The sequence below is a fragment of the Silurus meridionalis genome, chromosome 27 (assembly GCF_014805685.1).
Source record: "Silurus meridionalis isolate SWU-2019-XX chromosome 27, ASM1480568v1, whole genome shotgun sequence".
In the NCBI taxonomy this organism is placed as follows: domain Eukaryota; kingdom Metazoa; phylum Chordata; class Actinopteri; order Siluriformes; family Siluridae; genus Silurus; species Silurus meridionalis.
The window spans coordinates 5,162,788-5,185,032 of NC_060910.1; the positions used below are offsets into that span (position 1 = coordinate 5,162,788).

General features: G+C 35.9%; 1 protein-coding gene across 1 annotated transcript; it reads right to left on the reverse strand.

Annotated features, from left to right (window-relative positions):
* Nucleotides 1-1,412: 1,412 nt before the first annotated feature.
* c5 (complement component 5) lies at nt 1,413-21,804 on the reverse strand. Its single transcript, XM_046842421.1, has 43 exons — nt 21,705-21,804; nt 21,317-21,509; nt 20,859-21,009; nt 20,657-20,727; nt 20,474-20,568; nt 20,285-20,367; nt 20,090-20,180; nt 19,398-19,503; nt 19,168-19,300; nt 16,877-16,992; nt 16,521-16,727; nt 16,049-16,252; nt 15,753-15,959; nt 15,457-15,615; nt 15,204-15,330; nt 14,592-14,660; nt 14,138-14,326; nt 11,672-11,743; nt 11,388-11,579; nt 11,189-11,276; nt 10,002-10,084; nt 9,672-9,811; nt 9,301-9,522; nt 9,058-9,118; nt 8,858-8,947; nt 8,530-8,736; nt 7,832-7,910; nt 7,429-7,588; nt 5,933-6,031; nt 5,602-5,773; nt 5,253-5,458; nt 4,842-4,994; nt 4,688-4,750; nt 4,319-4,412; nt 4,195-4,234; nt 3,197-3,297; nt 3,035-3,111; nt 2,844-2,949; nt 2,616-2,699; nt 2,308-2,397; nt 2,119-2,202; nt 1,888-2,032; nt 1,413-1,767 (listed from the first exon to the last, which is right to left on the reverse strand). The coding sequence occupies exons 1-43, from the start codon at nt 21,770-21,772 to the stop codon at nt 1,620-1,622; spliced, it is 5,325 nt and encodes a 1,774-aa protein (XP_046698377.1). The 5' UTR covers nt 21,773-21,804; the 3' UTR covers nt 1,413-1,619.
* Nucleotides 21,805-22,245: the final 441 nt, after the last annotated feature.

Sequence of the window (22,245 nt, forward strand, 5' to 3'; positions counted from 1 at the left end):
GTTTTGGAGCATAAACGGCCTGTTTAAAGTCATTTCACAGCTTCTGAATCTGATTTAAGTCCTGACTTTGACTAGGCTACTCCAAAACCTTAATTTAGTTTTTTTAGCTATTCAGAGATGGGGTGCCAGTGTGTTTCGGATCATTGTCTTGCTGCATAAACCAAGTATAATTGAGCTTGTGGTCATGAACTGATTTCCAAACATTATTTTTTAGGATTTTCTGGTAGAGCACAGAATTCATGGTTCTGGCAGGTTCTGGCGGGTCATCTGGGCCCTTAAGCTGCAAAAAGCTTTTACTTTTACTTTTTCAGATAGAGCCAGGCAGGTTTTTTCCACCTGCATTTTGTATTTAAGTTTGACAAATATGCAAAAAATAAATCTGGATCAAATACTTTTTCACAGAACTGTACATTTCCAGGATTTTACAGATGCTCTTTTCCACAGTACAATTATCCTCCTTATTTGGGCTTTGTTTATGCTGTAATTGTAGATTTAAATGCATCCATTATACGTTTTTGTGAGTCATTATTATGACCAAAAGTGTGTGGACACTTTAACATCACATCCATATTTATTTGTAGAACTTCCCACACTCGAGTTCCTCTACCTACCGTTGACGTCAAAGTACTGCAGCATTCAAAAACAATTGTGTTCTTCCAACAGTCTGGTAGCAGTTTCGGGAGGAACCTTGAATGTGTGTTGGCAGGTGGCAAAATTTTCGGCTATATAATATATATGGGATGATCAAATAAACCTGTTTTATAGATAAGCCTGTATAGATATTTAGGCAGTTTGGCCATTTGTGGGGGTCAGAAATATTAAAAAAGAACTGGAAACACATGATTTTGCTTGACAGGCTGCTTGAAGGTATCTGTCATAACATAACATAGATATAGACGAGAGAGATATAGTTATAGTTAAAAATCTTTGTGCCACACAATACCTTGGGCAATGTATGTGCAACAATTGTTACATGTGCAATAGCCTATAACTATCACTGTAGTCAGACTTTTTCTGTCATCTGTTTCACTGCTGCTACACATTTCGTCCAGTATATTTCAATAAGAGTGGAAATTTATTGATTGGCATCTATACTAAATATATTATAATCTGTATATTAAATTTTGAATTTCTTATATTTTATTTGACTTTATTTCACTTTAATTGTACTGTGAGCAACTAACAATTTCCTTTCGGGATCATTAAAATATTCTGATTCTGATTTGATCAGTTTAACGATGTCAAAACCCAAACAAAATTGACTAACAATCTAAATGACGATACGTTTTTTTTTTTTTTTTGCAACAGGATAATACTTTGATATCTACGCGATATCTTTCTGTCATTTTTGGTGAATTGCGTTGCATGGAAATGTGAAATCTACTATAAAAACAGAACGCTTCACAACAATATTTATTATGTTGTTGATAAGTTTATTGTTATTCCAATGACTATGTAGATTGTTTCATATATGATGGGTAAAACGATTTATGAAAATTACAGGACATTGTATTTTCATAGCTCTTACAAAACAGGAACTGTTATGGTAGGTTGTATATAGAAATATATGTATCTGTCAAAATGTTCCAGAAAATATGAAAATACAGATGTTATAAATGTCAAACAATGCCAATGCAGCCATCAGAAATATAGTCAAGTTCAAAAGCTTCTAAAGCATTGGTATATTGTTTGCAAGAACTTGACTGACATTCCGAATCCGTGGGCCACAACTGCACTGTAGCTTGCGAATCCAGCGGGAATTTGTACCTGATTACGCAAGAACAAATAAAAAATAAACACTCCATTGTTATTCAAATATCAGGGAAATTTCTCCCCAACTCATACTCTATTCACTTCCACAAGATTTTGAGTGAGACAGAGACTTACTTGTAACTTCGGTTTTCTCGAAGCTGCATGATCTCTTTGCCCGTGATCAGGTACTGTTTGCCGATTTCTAAATTCGTTGAGGTGCAAGTGGCCTTCATTACAAAGTAGACCTCAGGTGTTCTCTCTTTTGAAAATCCATAAGCCCCTGTGGTGAAGGAATCGAGTTGGAATTATCTGATAACACAAGAATGTCATTTCAAAGGAGATAAAGCTGGAAACATGCTCACCCACCTGTTTCAATAACTGTTTCCAAACTTGCTTTGTATGTCAAAAAATCCCCTTCTTCTTCAGATGATATTATTTTTACTTTTAAACCTGGAAGAAAGAAAAAAGTTTCCTGCAGCAGTGAAACATCTGACTACATCTCACAGGTCTTACCTTTGCTTATTACATTACTTGTGCTGATAATTGATTATTTACCATAGTTAATGTTGGCTTTGCAGACTTCACGATGTAGTTTACTGCTACTAAGAGTAGGATCAATGTTGGCCTTAAAAGTGCAACATTCAGCTATGGAACAGTAGAGACATCAGTGAGTTAGACAGTGTGTATACTCCTTTTTTTATGTACCATGGTCATTTATTATTCAGAATTGTTACTTTAAAATATTACAGCTTGTATGTAGTTATAGGATATCTTGCATTTGAATACATTTTTTTTCTAATAATAATTCTCACACAAACTTCTCTAACTTAAAAGGTGAATATGAAAGCATGTGTGAGGATTACCTGCCATGCACTGACACTTGTCTCCCTCACAGAGACGGAGAAGCCTCTTAGTCTCCATGTTGTAGAACTTTATACATTGACTGTCTGTAAAACAATAAATAAATAAATAAATAAACCAGTATAGCATGTTTGGATATTTGTCAATGCACATTACTGATGAATTTCTAATTTATAAGTCCAGATGAATTGACCCTAGGGATGTCTTCAGAGACACGCTTTTGTGTTTACCTGGATCATGAAACTCATACACTTTAAACACAGAGCCGGTGGTCATGCCAGTTCGAAACACGTCTTGAATCCGGAAGCCCAAACAGTAGTATTCATCAGAGGGGATCTATAAAAGACAGAACACTTATTCTGACATCTGTATTTTTTACATCATCTTTGCTCCAAATCATCCAAAATTTGTATGAACTCACAAAATCCATTTGAAGAATCACTTGGCTGCCTTTTATCTCATAGTCAGAAATACGGCTCTCGAATCCATCCCTAAACTGAATTTGTGCAGCAAATGTAGAACAGTTATTTTTTTTTACCATTAAATTCTGGAATGCAGATGCACTAAAGAAACTCATTGCACCTTTTTAGGTCCTCTTCGACTGGGCTCACACCAGTGGGTAGGTTAATTTCCATTACTGTGTGACCTGCCTCGAGCGAATACTCATTTTCAATTGGTTTATATCTTTAGTGGACATTTAAGGAAACACATATATATAAAAAAATAGTTATTATATATTATATACTGTTAATATAGTTTGCATTCCTGTTTTCTCATAATAATGACTTACTGTTAGGATCACTAGAAAACAAGAAAAAAAAATATTATAATGCATGGCCTCTTTCGTACATAATATTACAGACTACAAAGAACTTAAGGGGACACTTCTTCTTCTTCTTCTTTCGGCTGCTCCCATTAGGGGTCGTCACAGCGGATCATCCGTCTCCATACCACCCTGTCCTCTACATCTGCCTCTTTCACACCAACTACCTGCATGTCTTCCCTCACCACATCCATGAACCTCCTCCTTGGCCTTCCTCTTTTCCTCCTACCTGGTGGCTCCATCTTCAGCATTCTTCTACCAATATAATTCATGTCCCTCCTCTGCACATGTCCAAACCATCTCAATCTCGCCTCCCTCACCTTGTCACCAAAACATCCTACATGCGCTGTCCCTCTAATAAACTCATTTCTAATCTTATCCATCCTCGTCACTCCCAACGAAAACCTTAACATCTTCAGCTCTGCTACCTCCAGCTCCACCTCCTGTCTTTTACTCAATGCCACTGTCTCTAATCCATACAACATCACTACACAGGGTTGTTTCTCTGGCCTTGTAAGACAGATGTATAAGCACTTGCTTTGGGTCACACTCCCACTAGGGGGCTCTATAATAAAAATAATGCACGGTTCTTTATTTTGCAGTCATTTTCTTTGGGCTTGGGACCCCTTTAGCAACTCTCCCACCAAGCCGGTGTCTCAAAAGTCCAGAAACATTTGTGTCAATTAAAATGACCACAAACATAACTTTTGATTGTACTTATTAAATTGGGCACAGGATGAGATCAGCTGTGTACTCACTTGGCACAGGCAACTAAACGTGGTGAGAGACGCATAGGATCTGGTAAAATAGAAATACATCTTTACATTAAAAAGTATTTATTTCTAAACAAAATTGATTTCAGCAATAATTACATCTGCCTACCTTTAGAAGACGGCTCCCGGGGCTCAATTTTTATTGTTATGTCGAAGTGGCAATTATCATTGTTCTCCGTTGTTTCATAAAACACTGTTCTTAACTGTAGAAAAATCATAACATAATGATCTGTTTGGGTTGCATGAAAAGTCACACAGACACATCTGTATATATCCATGTTCACTCTGGTGGACAAGATAGACTTTGTTAGAAATATGTAAAATTTAATTTCGACTTAATGCCAGGCCTCAGACCAAGAGAGTAAGAAACAAAGCACAAAAGAGACAGATATATATTTAGATAATAAATTCAGACAAAATGTCACCTAAAAGGGTAATCTCATTGGGATTTTTGAAGAATATTAGATATTACACTTACACTTGCAAATGACACCCCTGTGCCGAATCCTGTTTTCAGAATGAGGTCATCGGCATGTTCAATCTTTTAGAAAAACAGGCCACAATGTTATTCGGCAAGAAAAATTCCACAGATATGTTTCGTAGATTTTTTTTAAGGAGTGTAAATCATATACCGCCATGCGTTTGCCCACAGGTTTAGTCTGGGTCAGACTAACACGGCTTATTCTGCCTTTCTTCCTGTATGACACGTCAATTTCCATTTGTAAAGCAGCTCTATGACTTAAAATACTATACTTGGTCAAAGCCTCCAGTGTTAGGATAGTGTCCTGTTAAATCAGAGTAACAAACTGCTTAGCTGTATTACAGAGAAGGCATTTTAGCACAATTCTACATGGTTTTATGAACAAGAGGGCTGTAATGGGCCTTGATTTTTCTGCCATTTTATAATATAACAACAGTTAAATTTAGCAACATAGCTTAATGTTTTTTGGCCTGTACATGCTTTGAAGTATTTTACATCCCATACTTATTTTCTCTTCTTCTTCTTTTTTTTTTTTTTCTTCTAACTTACTCTGGTTGCTTACCTGAGTTGAATGGAAACCTCCTCCATATCTTTGATCCTCAGTGAGCCACTGGATGATTGGTTTGCAATACAGTAATTCTTTTCTGTCTAAACAGTTCAGCAGCATATAAACAGTGGTCTCCACTGATAGTGCAGAGACCTTGTTTGGCTTCAGTGGGTCCTGACTAGCTTTATTCTCATCCCAAAAACGATAAATTGCAGGGCTTCCTGAAATAAGGAAAACATTTCTGTCAAATAATTATATATATATATATATATATATATATATATATATATATATATATATATATATATATATATATATATATATATACACACGTGTGTATTGTGGATGTGAAATTACTTTTAACCTTTAACTTGCGACTCTGCTTTAAGCTTTTCATAGAGTGCGACTACAGGTTGTTGGCTCCTGTTAACCTGGCCCATGGCGTACGCTGCGATGGACCTCACATACTGACTTTTCACTTTTGCCACATTGGATAACAAGTACTCTACTGCGAGCTGCACAGCATCTAAAAACTCCTGGTGAGACAGAGATCTGCTCTGTTATCCTGCTACTTACAAATTACTACACTGTACTTTTATTAGTATAATAATGTAATATAACTGTGTTTCATTTTGTTTATGATACAAAGCATATTAATAGCAGAAGAGAGTAAACTAGAGACAAAACATTCTTACCTGTAAGTTGGACTTGGGAACTGACAAGGCACTATTGATTCCAATTATTACAAACGATGTGAGATACACAGACTGTTCTGTTGCATCTGCCCCGGCACCCTGGAAAAATTTAGACATCAAAATGCATATTATATTATGTTACATTATATGATATGATATGATATGATATGATATGATATGATATGATATGATATGATATGATATGATATGATATATTGTGTTCCCCTTTTTGCTGCCAAAACAGTTCTGACCTGTTGAGCATTAACAGGTCAGAACTTCTTCAACTTTCAGGACAAAATGTTTTCTTGCTGCCTAATATATCCAACCCACTAACAGGTGCCATTATGAAGAGATAATCAGTGTTATTCATTTCACCGGTTATAATGTTATAAGGTCATAATGTTATGCCTGTTTGCTATATATAACAATTTGTGGACACCCCAACACCAAACCAAAGTGTATTTGAGGAATGCTACTTTCCAGGGTTTCCCCCCATATGCTGTCATCTAACAATTTCCACTTTTCTGGGACATACTTTTATTCTATTTTGGAGCATGTCTGTGGGGAGTGATTTGTGATCACTCAGCTGCCAGAGAATTAGTGACGTCAGGCACAATTATTCCACTCCAAACTTGGCAAACCATGATTCATAGACCTGACTTTGTGCATGGGTATCATCATCCTGGAACAGGCTTGAGGCTTTTAGTTCCAGGCTCTTAGTTATTGTCAGACTTTTGAATAAAAATTTACTGAATAACTGTAATTTTCTAAGGGTCATTTGATTTCAGGCCTTTCATTCAATATTACCACCAAAATCCAGTAATGGACAGCAAACAAAATGTAATTTGTTACTGTACTTAAGTAGCTTGGTTTTTTTTTACATATCTGTACTTTCCTGAAGTATTTCCATGTGGCGAGACTTTAACTTCAACTCCACTACATTTCAAAATCAAATATCTTATTTTTACTAAACTACATTTTGCAAAATCAGTCTTTCCCTTTTTTTTATTTTTATAAGTGGATAAAAATGTGACTAAATACGCTCTAATTATTTTCCAGTTTTTCTGCTGAAGTGTAATATTCAGTATATGTTTCCATACTGTACTTGAATTCAGGAAAAGTCGCTATTTTTATTACATTTGTTTAACCGGTTTTCTATGAAAGGTTGCAAATTATTTGTATGGTAGAGCATCGTGGTGGGGAGGCAACAATAGGAATCTCACTTAGGGCCCTGATTATAGCCGTAATGAATCATAGTACTTTGGATACTTAAATATATTTAAAAGCAAATACTTTTCTACTTTTATTCAAGTGAAAGTTTAAAGTGACCACTTTAACTGGAGTAATATTTTATCTACTGTATCTCTATTTTAACTCAAGTACATGGTTTGTATACTTCATCCACCACAGCCAAACTTTAATAATAGTTTTGCTTTGCTTAGAACAAATTCAATATAATCCCAACATATGCATCAGAAGTGTGATGAGTGTTGTACCATGAGTTTTACAGGCTTGTAGCTGGACAGCTCCTTAAAGGAGCCATCAGAATTCTGACAGTCTTTAATCAGCCAGCGGATACTACCAGATAGCACATCAAGATCCACATCAGCAAGACTGTACACAGAAGCCAGAGTCTTCACCACCATAGCAGTCAGCCTGTATAGAAATAACATTTCAGTGTGTTTAATTGCATATTCTTGCATATCAGTCTTAAAGTATTGGTATATCCCAATGATATCATATCTATAAATATCATATAAAGAGATCAGATAAAGATATATGTATATTATCTTGGTGTTTAAAAGCAGTCATGATTGTCCAGGTACAGTAGCTGAGTCCTAATTATATTGTGGTGAAGAATGTAATGTAAATCCACTTCATCTTTCAAGTGCTACTTACCATGTGCTGGCTTCTTTGTTTTTGAACATCGTGAAACTGTTTGCATATTTTGTCTTAAATGACATAATGCTGGTGAGACCTGTGACAAATAAATGTTTTTAAATTCATTTTTGTAGTAGAGAAAATCTAACTACAATACTTGTGTTTTAATTATTAATATGGTGCAATAGGGATGGGTGACAAAGCAAAGAAAACAAAGTGGATATATTATACTCTGGAGGGAAATTGGCTGCGAGGTTTCGTTTCACTTGTCCCCTTAGGATCACTGCAGATCAATGCAAAGTCTTTCTGACTGATCAAATTGATCTTATAATGAAATCCTATTCTAATTACTTTGATGAATATGAAAATGATGACATGCTTTCACAATCAGTAGCTAAGTTCATCTTTCCAGTAAAGTTCCCATGGAATATATGCCAATGTGCAATTAAGATGTTCTTGTGACTGCCCCGATAATTTATATTGATCCTTCCCCCACTTTGATTTCTCACACATATAATATTAAATAAACCATTTAGCAATGAAAATCCCTTTATCAACCTATATTTTTAACAACAGTAAAATGAAATAACCACATGCTTAGATCTCCTTAAAGGCTCTACACTTCATGAAGTGCACCTTCAAGAGACGCTTGCGTGTCAGAGACATGAAGGTTTTCTGTCCTCCAAACATGTAGTCTAGAATAAAACATGACCTACCATTGTTTAACCTTCTCTTTAGAACAAGTTTGTTTCCATATTCGCCCAATTTTCCCCACTGATCGGTTCCATCAATATATTTATACACATAGAAGACTGGAAGAATGGACACAAGCTCCGCCTCTCCACTGCCACCTGGCAGGTTAATCAACTGCATGAGCCCTTTTGGGTTTACAATGATTGACAACATCTCTCCTAGCAGGTCACCTGAACAGAGAAACGGTAGTATGGTTGAATTTCTTTGGCATGGTAATAATCTCAAAACTGAGAACCTCTAAACTTAACAGTGTTGGCTAAAGACGTATCTCTTTTTGATAATATACTGTACCGTTTACTGTTAGTTCACGCTCCACAGGGGACTTTGGCACAGTCTTTAGAGGAAGGCCGTTTTTGAGCTCAATAACTGTCACAGGGTTACCTGATGAATTATGCAGTATATATTTCAATATTTTGGTAGCCTGGCATTACTAGGACATGTACAAGCTCTATATTTCCAGAAAGAAATGGAATTCATACGAAAGATCTTACCATAGATACCATTTGGATCAAGTCTTTTTCCAATCATTTCATCTTTTCTAATGCCCTCTGGCTATTAGATAAATTACAAACATGTCAAAAATAATGCAGTGAAGTATATGAATAGCTACCAATGCAACATGGGAGGAAGAAGTGGCTTTGCACCAGTGGCTTCAATATTTTCAGAAATAGTGAAAATGTGGAAGATTTGATCGTTGTTTAAAAATAAGTTTTGACTTAAGAAATGTTTCTTACCACTACTTTCAGTGTCTTCACCAGTGTGTCACTTCCCCACTTGGTTCTAAGAGTGAATCTGAGCTCATGATTGCCCGCTTCTAATGCCATGATGAAGAACTGGACAAGGACTACGGATCGGCTTTCAACTGTGCCTTTGTTTAATTGTTTGTGACGTTCATCTTTTAGAAGAGTTCCTTGAAATATGCACACACCCTCTGGTGCTGACATAGTTACAGTGTACTGCACATAGAGAGAGAGAGAGAGGGAGAAAGAAAAAGAGAGATAACCCAGAGATGTGTATCAGTTATGAATGGGCTATGCTAATGCAAATCTCATTACTGTGGTAATACCTTAGAAGTTATGATTAATAAAGGATATAGAAAGCTTACTGTTGTATCTGAATTATAATCATTGTATACTGAGCCCCTGAGTTCAATCTGCTCCCCTCGCATTATGGAGTAAGGCAGAGGCACATCAATATACACTGACTGCTGAACTGGCACTTGCAGGGAATCTGCGACACATATTCCTGTTTTGTAGTACAAAAAAAAAAGTGAGCTATCTCAGCACATGGCATCAAAAACATTGATCCTATTGTCGACAAAACCAAACTGTAACTGTAACTAGTAACTGTAAATCGATTAGTCTCTTTGTTCTTATTTATGAGTCCTTCATTTAGAACACGCTGGGGCCTATACACAGCAGTGGCTGTATCTCACCTTTGCTGAACATCCCAACAGCCTTGACCTCCCACGTAGTCAGAGAATCAGGAAGAGTTTTACTGACCTGCGCCAATCCAGATCTAGAAGATGTTTTAATCAAGTTTAAAATTCAATTAAAATATAAATAATTTCAGGTTATAATGTTAATAGTATATTGTTAGTGGTATAATGTTGGTGGGAAATTATTGGTGGTATAATTTTATGGGTATAATGTTAATGGTATAATGTTAGTTGTATAATGTTAATTGTACCGTAATTTCCAGACTATTAAGCGCACCCAAATATAAGCCACTGAATTTGACAAAGATTTTAATTTTGAACATAAATAAGCCGCACCTGTCTAAAAGCCGCAGTGTCTACACTGAAACTAATGAACTTTACACAGGCTTTAACGAAAGACAGTGTCTGTTACACGGCTTGTATCTAAACAGTAGCCTACCAAGAAAGTCATTGTTCACTGTCTTCCTCCTTCCTTTCACAACAATTCTTGAGAGTTTTTCTTTTGGCATCGTCATGCGTTTAAAAATCACCATCGGTGAATCTTTTCTCCCGATGCCGTGCAGCTCAGAACACAGGTGAAGTGTGTTTTCATACCCGGTTGTTTTCAGCGTGACGAATGATTCGCCTTTCCTGTAGACAGTCCGAGTGAGCGGCAGGTCAAACGTCAGAGGAACCTCATCCATATTTATGATGTGGTGCGGCCCGATTCAGTGGGAGCGCAACCAAATTAATATAAAGAGTTTCATTGGTTTACCTGAACCCGTTCGGCAATTTAATTGGTCTAATGTTACGGGGCTTAGGTTTTTGGTGGCATGAAGTTTGTGAAACCGGGAAAAACCCAGGAAAAATCCATAAATTAGCTGCTTCATTGTTTAAGCCGCGGTGTTCAAAGAGTGGGAATAAAGTAGTGGTTTATAGTCCCAAAAATATGGTATATTGTTGGTGGTATAATTTTATGGGTATAATGTTAGTTGTATAATGTTAGTGGTATAATGTTAATGGTATAATGTTGGTGGTATAATGTTAATGGTATAATGTTGGTGGTATAATGTTAGTGGTATAATGTTAAAGGTATAATGTTAATGGCATAATGTTAGTGGTATAATGTATATGGTATATTGTTGGTGGTATAATGTTAATGGTATAATGTTAAAGGTATAATGTTAGTGGTATAATGTTCTCACTTCTCAATTTCATGTTCTTCCCACAACCAGCTTTCTGGGAAGTAGCTGCGAACCTGGTCTATCTTCTCACCCATCAAAAACTCAATCTCTGTAATTAAATGATACATGACCTTTATTTTCTGCAAATAAATACGCTTTACACAATACAAAATATCTCACTTGCATAAAAGAGAAGTTTTTTTTAAAGATTTTAAAATACCTGAACGAGCAAGGGTGACACCAACAGTTTGATCAAGCTGCTGTTCGGCATATTTGCAACATTTAAGGAATGCATCCTTACACGGCTTTTTATTCTTCCGTATTTTTTTGGTACGGTCCTCACAAGTCTCCATAATCGGGTTACTGTCAAACCCAGCCTGGCAACATTTTTTTAAAGGTCCAAATCTATTAGCTGCAGAAAAAAAACTGTTAATTTTCTTTCAACATTTCTACAAAATCAGATCAAGATGACTTTAATATTGCAGATACCAACACAAAACCCACCAAATTCCTCAAACTTTTCATGGTTAGAGAGGGCAGAGCGCTTTTTCCGGTCAGTCAGGTCAAATCCAATCCCTGATCATTACAAAAAAAGAAAAGTCTATTTGAGTAAAGGGAACTGTCCACTCCTGTTGACTGTTTCAGATTATAAAACAAGTTTAATTTTCAGAATGTATTATTAGTGTGATTAGTGTGCATCTAAATTCAGGTGCACAATATTAACTTGAGTGCCACTAACTCGAGTGCTTTAAAACAAATCCTATTTTGCACATTTTTTTCATTCGATTAATAAGACTATTACAGATTTTATATGACATACCAGCAACAACAACAAAAACAGAATTGTCTTCTAATATATCATTCAGAGAGAGAGAGAGAGAGAGAGAGAGTAAAAAATACATTTAAAATTAATTTGACTTTTACTTACTCTAATAATAATTGAATTAAATTTAATAATAATAATAATGATCATGTAAAGGACAGGAGGTGGAGCTGGAGGTAGCAGAGCTGAAGATGTTGAGGTTTTCGTTGAGAGTGACGACAATGTACAGAATCAGGAATGAGTTTATTAGAAGAAAAGCACATGTAGGACGTTTTGAAAACAAGGTAAGGGAGGCGAGATTGAGATGGTTTGGACATGTGCAGAGGAGAGACATGGGGTATATCAGTAGGAGAATGCTGAGGATGGAGCCACCAGGAAGGAGGAAAAGAGGAAGACCAAGGAGGAGGTTTATGGATGTGGTGAGGGAAGACATGCAGGTAGTTTCAGTGAAAGAGGCAGATGTAGAGGACAGGGTGTTATGGAGAAGCCAAAAGAAGAAGAAGAGGAAGAAGAAGAAGAAGAAGAAGAAGAAGAAGAAGAAGAAGAAGAATGATCATCATAATCTCTCATTATTTAGAACATAAAGTGCCTGCCATATGCATCTTACTCAACAGCAACCTCTGACTAGCTACTCTACAAAACCAAATTTGTAGAAAATTTGAAAGATTGTTGTCCAGCAGTTCTCTGCAAAAGACTTATGAATCTCTATTGGGGTGGCCATTAAGCTCTGGATTGCATCCCTGACTAAGTCTCTTCATGCCCACTAAAAAACAAAACTCTAAAAAAACATTGTAGTTCCAAACATCTTCTGTTTTAGAGCAAGGGATCCCATAGAACACGGAAATTTTAAATGTCAAAATATTAAATATAAAAATTTTTTTTGCTAATATCTATGTATATCTACAATTGTCTAATCTACAATTAGCCAATACTCTGAATATTATAAATGATACCTTTTAGTTTTTGATTGTGAGTTTTGATCAATTTGCATAAATGTATTAAAAAGTCGATTTTTCCATTATGATATATTGACCAATTAATCTGTGAAATTATGTCATGACTAGTCAAATTAAAATTGTGATTCTTTGGCTTTTACAAAAAAATAAAAACATATAAAAAATACTGTAGATATTTTATATATTTTATAATATATAATAATATATTTTATAATAAAAGGCCCTAAAAATATAAAAAAAGGTAAAGGTCTTTTCTACAGTTGTTGTTTAAAATGTTCACCACAATGCTCTCTTTTTATTTACAATTTCAGCACTACATCGTTTTGTCTAGTACAATAGACAGAATAATCCCTTATTCTCTTTCCTGTATCCTGGAAATGTATTTAATTAAATTTTGATTGCTGCTTTAACACAACATTGTAACCCAGTTGCACAAGCCAGTGCACTCTTAGTGCCGATCACCAACCGATCATTAGACACAACTCTTTTTGACAGTTCATTATTGGTTTTGGAAGTCTCTCCAGTTCTCAGCATGCGGTATAACGTTCATTATATTCATTTGCTGCAGAGAAGAAATAGTTCGAGTTCATTTTGTTGAAGAATTAAATCTCTGATCAATGCAATAAAGCAAAGTTGTTGTTTTTATGTACAACCAAAAATTTAAACTGTGCAAAATGTAAATTAAAAGAGAATGCTTAAACTAAGCCTATGTACCATTTTTAGGAAAAATATTCATTTCAAATTTATTGGCTGCATCAGATCTCAAAAAAATTGAGACAGGGTCATGTTTACCACTGTGTATCATCACGTCTTCTGTTCGTATACATCTGGGAACTGAGTGATTTACATTACAGAATCATTAAATGAAATGCCACCTGAGATTCCAAAGATTATGGGCATCCAATATTGATTTACACCGTTATCCCTTGCTAAATGTTTGTATAGCTGTTTAGTTTTAATAGCACTTAGCTTTTCCAGATTTTTGTTTGCCATGTCCCAACTTTTTTGACACATGTTGCTGCCATCAAATTCTAAATGACCTTTTTATTGATTTATTATTATTATTTTGTTTTGTTAGATCAGGCATGCTATTTACTTCTTCACTGTAAAACAAGGCTTATTGTAAAATTGTTCATAATCTCACTTTTATAAAAACTGTTTTTTATTATGTCTAATACAAAAAACGATTACCTGGAGAATGAAGAAGGAACGGACCTTTTTTGTCCCATTGCTTTTCGAAATAGATACAGCATTCATAAAAAGCTTTCTTGCAATGCTTATTTGGGCTTGAAACTGTGGCTGCGGAACGGCAGGTATCTAGTCCCAAGATGGATGAAATTCCCTTCAGGCAGCATGGTTTGAATTTTTTGTATTTGTTGGCTGCAATGAAAAAAACTATTTATTTAAAAAAAAAAATTTTTAGTCACAATTTACAAAAGCACAGCACTTATTGGAATGTTATTGATTATAATGCATTCTTAGGGCAGCTTTACACACATGCACATTAACGTGGAGTTTGGCAGACAGAGTACTGATTCTATGGTAGGGCAAAGCAGAGCAATTTTGAATATGGTGGCAGAAAAAATGAACTGAGATGGGTGGTAATAGTTTTGATTAATCAAACTGAGCAAACGTGAAGACTGACCATAGTTGTCTATCTCATCGTCTGAAAGAGTGGAGCGTTTGGCTCTGACCACAGCTGAACAGGCCTCATCTATAGAATGAAGACAGCTTCTTTACAAAACATAAATTCTAAAAATCATTTTCATTACCTGTTTGCTTTTTAATTATTAAAACTAAATCACAACCATTTTTCAGGGAAAGGCTTCAGCCTGACCCAGACCAGGATAATGAGCTTTCTGAACATAAGTGAATGAATAAAATTACTGAATTTACATTCAGGATTCATTGTTACCCAAAACATCTGGCAAAATGAAATAAATACATTCTCCAAGACATGCAATTAATACCCTGTCCATCTTGGTTTTATAGTACATTTCTACCTTCTAAAAACTGTAATCATAAAGACTATCTGAATATACCGACCATCCCTTAGTAGTGTTAATCTCTCTCTTCTACACCTCTATATGATTTATAATCCCACTGTCTAATATCACTCCAAAGGCAGGTTCTCTTTAAAATCTGACTTCTCTCCAGATGTTGTTTTGCGAAGTTTTTCCTTGACACTATTGTCAAACCTTATTAGAGATCTACAGTGACATCCTAATTCCTCAATTTAAATATTTTAAATATTTACCTGTGCTAAAGGGCTCGACATTCGCATTTGTAATAAAAGTCAATCCAGCACGGCTGAAAACATCAGCGTTATTTCTGCCTCCTCCTCCTCCACAACCCAGGTCAGTCTTTTCTAAATGGTTCAGTACCTGTCAAAATAACACCAGTACGGCATAAGTAGATTTCATCATCATCATCATCATCATCATCATCATCATCACGACTGTTATCACATGAAGCATAAACCATAACTAGCACATTACTGGAAGTGTGACCTTGTTTAATGGATCTCCCTCATTGCTTCTGATGTTGTACAGTGCTGTATCTACAGCTGAGAGCGCCACCAGGGACCTTTCATTCATGCTTTGAGTCTTTATTGACAGCATAAGTTTGTCATTAGGTTTGTATGAATTACTGTCAACTTCCAGCTTTACCTAAAACATAAGAGGAAAACATCCGCCATTTCTAAATAACACTGTTTAGGTATTTACCAAGTTGATGTACAGTAGTAATTTATAGTTTTTCAAGCTTCATCTTAAAGCTAATATAAATCCAGCATCTATAAGATTACATCTAAATCGTTGACACATTTGGCCTTCACATCGAACCACACAGAATCTGACACCAGTTCAGCTCTCTGCTCGCCAGTAAGGATGTAGTAGACCACCAGTCGTGCAGATGGCACCATATCAGATGTCACTTTAAAGTTGATTGCCTGAACTGTATCAGCTACCCGCCGTTCTGTGGCATACTTTACCACTTTCCCCTTCGAGATGATCTATAAAAAAAAAAAAAAATAAATCAAACAAATAAAACAAAATAATAAGCTCTTAATGCTTTTTTTTTTTTTACTGGACAGTCTCTTACCTGGTAACTGAAGATTTTCATTGGAAGATAGGCCTGATAGTGAAAGTTGATGTTGATATAGGCATATTCACCTACGTTAAATATAGTGGTGTGTGCAGGTAAATTGATATACAGGTAGCGTTGATTGACAGATTTGTAAGTCACAGTGTTGAGTTTAAGCTGAGCCTGGTTTTCTTGTGGATATGTAGGATCATTTGTTTGAAACTGAAACACAAAACAATTCAAAACTTTTTATGTTACATGGCAAATGAACCAAGACTCATTCAAACATTGATTCAAAGTTTTTAAAGTATTTCGCTATTTGAATTATTTTTAAATGCGCATAATTAGGATTTGACCTTTTATGCAGACTAGATTATACTTCCTGGTATTTTTTATTAGGATCATTTTCTTAATCTTCTAATTACACATTTTTGAAAAAATAATCTTACATCAATCATTGTTTAGTGTAATATTGTAATTGTTTACTTACAGTAAAGTCTGCTTGTTCAGCATAATATGGAATATTGCAAATAAAATATGCAACACCATCATTATTGGATGACTGCATGATTTCGTTTTGATTTCCAGTTCCGCTGAATTTGAGCTGTTCCTGTTCACGGTTTGCCTTTTTTATAATTGCTCTTGCTATTACTGGTATACCTTTGGCTGGTTTACCGAGTGGGTCCCTCACCAAAACCTAGAAAAAATTTTAAATAAAAAAATTTATAAAACAGGAAAAAAACATGAGACCTGTGCCATATCCAAAGAGATGTATTACTACAGACCAGCATATGCATTCTACATTTCCCAAAGTCAGTTTATTATCACGTAGCTGACATGACTTACTCTGATGTTGTATGGTAAATAAGGCTTGATGAAAGGAGGCGTCGCAATCAAACTCAGGGTAAACGGAGAATGAACAAACTGTATGTTGGACAGAACTGCTTCCTGAGAGATTCCACCTGACCATAAAAGAGAGAGAAGAAAGTTTCTTTATACACTTCAAAATTTTAAGCATATACACTTATGTCATCATTTACTTCACATTCAATATTTTCCTGTAAACACCTAAAATAAGAATTATTTGTTAATATTCCAGATATTTATAGACCTCACTCTACATTATATACACTGGCGATCAAAATTAGAGAACAATTTATAAACAATTAAACATTTCTGAAATAATGTCATCTTTTTCGTTTTTTTACTGTCTATACCATGCTACCAGAACACCTTTTCCACAAAATAACTAAAGCATGACCCCATTACCATTATTTTGCAGAAAACACACTGATCAAAATTAGAGAACACTTTCAGATACCTTCCAGTTATTGGTGTTAATCTGGAACCTGGTGCTAATTTCCTTGATTTTCTGTCAACCCCTATTTAACTGGCAGCCTAACTTCCAGTTTCACTGACTCTGCAAGATGGCGGGCCGTTCTAAAGTGACTGAAAGCCTCCGGCAGCAGGTTGTCCAGATGAAGGCCAAAGGGATGACCCTATCAGCCATAGCAAGACAAGTTAGTAGTTCCAAATCTGTGATTTTAAGAATATTGAATCTTTACATCATCACAAACTCATTCAAGTCCACCAAGAAGGCTGGTCGTCCACGGAAGACAAATACAAGAGAGGACAGGATACTGCGGAGGATCTCAATGGGCAATCGTTTCCACACTGCAGCTGGAATTGCTCACCAGTTCAGCGCTGAACAGGGTAAGGATCTGTCTTGTCATACAGTGTCTCGACGTTTAAGAGCATTTGGACTGAAAGCCCACTCTGCAGTGACCAAACCTCTCATTAGCAGAAAGAATCAAAAGGCTAGACTAAGCTTTGCTGAGGAGCATGTTGTGTGGACAGAGGAGAACTGGTCCAAAGTTCACTTCAGTGATGAAAGCAAGTTTAATTTATTTGGGTCCGATGGGAAACATTATGTTCAGCGACAAACTGGAGAAAGACTGAACCCAAAGTGTGTAAAGAAGTCAGTGAATAGTGGAGGAGGAAGTGTCATGGTTTGGGGCATGTTTTCTGCAGCAGGAGTTGGGCCTCTTATACAGCTACATGGCAGAGTGAATGCAAATGTTTATCAGAACCTTCTTCAACAACATATGGTTCCTTCCCTGCGTTCATCACCCAATCAGCCCGCAGTGTTCATGCAGGATAACGCTCCATGTCACACAGCAAAACGGGTAAAGCAGTTCCTTGAAACATTGAAATAATGACATGGCCTGCCCAGAGACCTGATCTCAACCCAATAGAGAACCTCTGGGAAATCCTTGGTGACAAAGTTATGGCCAAGAAACACACTACAGTCACGGAACTGTGTAGGAGACTGGAAGAAGAGTGGACCAAAATCACACCAGAGCAGTGTAAGAGACTAGTGCTGTCCTGTGGCCGCAGATGTGCTGAAGTCATTCAGAGCAGAGGCCTGTACACTTCCTACTAATTGCTGACTGTTGTAACCTTCAGAAAATTTTGTTGTAATTTTTTCCATGCTACAGTCATTGTTGTTCTCTAATTTTGATCAGTGTGTTTTCTGCAAAATAATGTTTTTTTTTGGAAATGCCTTAGTTATTTTGTGGAAAAGGTGTTCTGGTAGCATGGTATAGACAGGACAAAAACTCCTTCAACTGTTGAGCAGTGAAGATGACATTATTTCACAATTGTTCAATTGTTTATAAATTGTTCTCTAATTTTGATCGCCAGTGTATAGTCAGGTTGAAACACAACGTTGTCACAGGCATGCTAATATTCAGCTTAGCTGCACTTTCTCTTATGACATTTCTGTAAAACATTCATAAACTATATTGTACTATTCTCAGAAGTGTTCATTTAAACCAGAGTGAATTAGAACTAAGCAGTTGAGGGTTAATGGCCTTGCTCTAGGGTCCCAGCAGAGGCAGCTTGGTGGTGATGGGAATTGAACTCATGACCTTCTGATCAAAAGTCCAATACCTTAACCACTGAGCTACCACTTCCCAAAAACATGGTGAACATGAAGAACATGGAGAAGCCTGTACAAACAGTAACCCAAAGCTGTAAACCCTGCCTTCAATTGCAAGAAAGTTTGGTGGAGCAGTGGCCTGATATCACAATGTGTCTAGAGATGCCTCAGTCACATGTTAAATGATCATACTGACCAGTAGACTCCTTTAGCAAAACAACCACGCGGAGGTAATGATCGTTCATATTCTGTATGTCCATAGACCCAGATCCAAGCTCCGACAGAGCGTGCTTGATGTTTAACACAATCTCCACTTGACCATTATTCAACTGAAAGATCAAATAAACTCATTATGTTCATCATAGCGCTGTTTTTATGTTGGAATGATTGGTCAATGTTAAACAAACACTTAGAGGATTGCTGTACCTGATAGTGTCTCAATGATTTTGATATCATGACCACTTCTTTTTTGCTGATGTATCCAAAATGTATGTAGACATCAGCTGATTTAACTAGTTTCCCACTGACATAGCTGCGGTAAAAAAGATTTAATGATTAAAATAACTATCAAAACCAATATTTTAACTCATGGATATTGAAGAGATTTTAGGCTTCCCAAAGAAGTCTACATGGACCCCTGTCTGACTGGGAAACAATACTATACTGTGCCATATGAGTTAAACTGATGAGCCTTTAAGGGTGCTAGAGGGTGCCTTTTCCTCTAATAAATATCTATACATTATATAAACAAAGATCTTTGATTTAGCCCCCCAATGCCATATAAAAGAAAAGGGAAAAATTAGGGAAAAATACAATTGGAAAAACTTTTTCAAAATAAGTGCCAGCTTCAGGTTTCTTAATAGAGCTCACTGAACATACATTTGTTTTGTTTCTCATTGTACTATACATTTCACTGAACTAAACTTTAAAAATGAAACACCATTATTTTAGCAGATCGCTGAAAAAACGTCTGATTTTCAAGTCATAATCAAGTTTGATTTTTTCATCCTTCATTGGAAAATGTTTGGGCACCTCTGGTCTATCGTATAATATATAGAAATATATAACATTTGTGGAAATTTGTGATATCAATAGACATTTGGACCAGAGAAACCCACTTGGCAAATATCTTCAGTTTGAAGGCCTCAACATTTGCTATGCTAACGTAGTTCTTTTCTGGCTGGATGCGGACTGAGATGCTGGGCAATACTGAAAAAATAAATAAATAAAAATTCACTGTCAATCACAACAAGAGGATCAGCCTGCACACAAAAAACCCTAGATGTTATAATTAGGTGTAAAGTGGCAGTTACCATATTCTTTGACCTCGAATTCAGTCACGGCAGTTGTAGTGAAGTTAGTAACATAATTTGCTTCAATTTTCCAGACCCCTAAACTAGGAACAGATTTTTTGCATAAGTAACAGATTCAAACTTTTAGCACAGATCACAGTCACTGATTGATGATTAATAATGTAACAAGGCCATGGAATTGATTCATACTCAGGTTTCGCAGGTACTTTGAATGGTGGAACTATTGGTTTCACACCAATGATGTCATTTATCTCGATAACTTCCACTTTAAAGCCATTTGGGTCCTAAAGTGCAACAACAGGTGTTGGCATATTGGTAAACGTGGTTCATAAAGTATAACGTCAGACATGAACGTGGTGAAAAACTGCTCACCCTGAACGTGAGAAAAACAGGTCTGCCAGTCATTCTCAGCTCTTCATTCAAAGAGTACACTCGCACCTCAACTGCACAACCATGAAACAGTAAGAGAAATACGTCTATGCATGTAGACATTTCTCTCTATGCTTTTTCACATATTCACATCCAGCAAGAAATATGAAAAATGCTACTTGCTTATTCACTGTACCATACGTACCTTCCTGTTCCGGGGTGTATAGTGGTTTATCAGTCTGGATGAAGAGAAAACCATTTTTGTGAATGATTGGTATTTTTATGGCATTGCTGAAGGTAGGAGATAGGGCCTGCAGGTAGAGACTAGTGATCTTTTGATCAATGTTTGGGAAAACCTGAGGGGCAAAGAGTAGACCATATTATTACTGAGATAGCGAGACATACTCTCGTGAAATGTCCTGCATTTCACACTACAAAAAACATATAATAAAAGTAACATATAAACATATTGATGAAATGTGAGCTTCTACAGAGCTTCTTCTCTCAGTCCGAATGTTGATCAAGTGAAATTTGCGACTTTTGACTCAAAGATTTGCAAAAAACCCAGATTAAATATCAAAATATAATGAAATATTATTCAATTTTAAATAGTTTCATTTAATCAGCATCTCAAAGCAGAGGAATGGGAGGTGTCACTGGTACCCGCAGAGTAGCTTTCTCTTGATAATTATTGTTGGCGTTGAGTGTCACAATTTGATTTGCATAAGTTTCGTCAGTTGCCAGATTTTCTTTAAGTTTAAGGGTTACTTTGGTTTCTTCATTATAGCCAAACAACTGCACCACCACATTCTCAGACGCATCAACTCTCAGAACTTTGGGTGCTGTAATGAGGTACCTTAAAAAAAAAAGAAATCTCAATAAAAATTTGCTTGCTGCAGCGATAAAGCTTGTGCACAAAATTGTTTAATATTATTACTAATAATAACACAATTCATACATTAATTAATTCATTATCATTTGTTTATTGAAAATTCATCATGGAATTCTTTATCGGTTTAAAAATAATAGTGTACAGGTTTTTTTCACTTACGTTTTATCCTGAGCTTCAGTCTCTGACAACACATATATAACACAGAGCACAAATAAAAGACCCTTCATTGTGCTCGCTTAGATCCACTGAGAGAAAGATAAAGCTTAGATGAGCACAGCTGGTTTTTGACTTTCTTTTGCTTGTTTTTAGTTAATCATGAACCAGTGTTTTTATGATGCAAGAGCACAATATTAGTACACTGCAGCTAAAGGGGTGACTTTGTGGACCTTGGTCTAAACAACACACAGCAAATCCCAAAAAGTGGACTGAGGGAAATAGTTTGAATGCTGTGCAAAAACTGTGCAGATTTTCTTTATGAATAACATCTCAGTATGTCAGTTTGGCTTTATTATAGAAATGTCTATGTAAATAATAATAATAATAATAATAGGAAGAAGAAGAAGAAGAAAAAGAAGAAAATAGAAAAAGATAATATGAAGAACAAAACTACAGAACAACTTCAGAAAAAGATGTAAAGAATTAGAAGATGAAGACAATCAAGAAACCGAAGAACAGAAGATCTTGCATATATTTGTTTTGT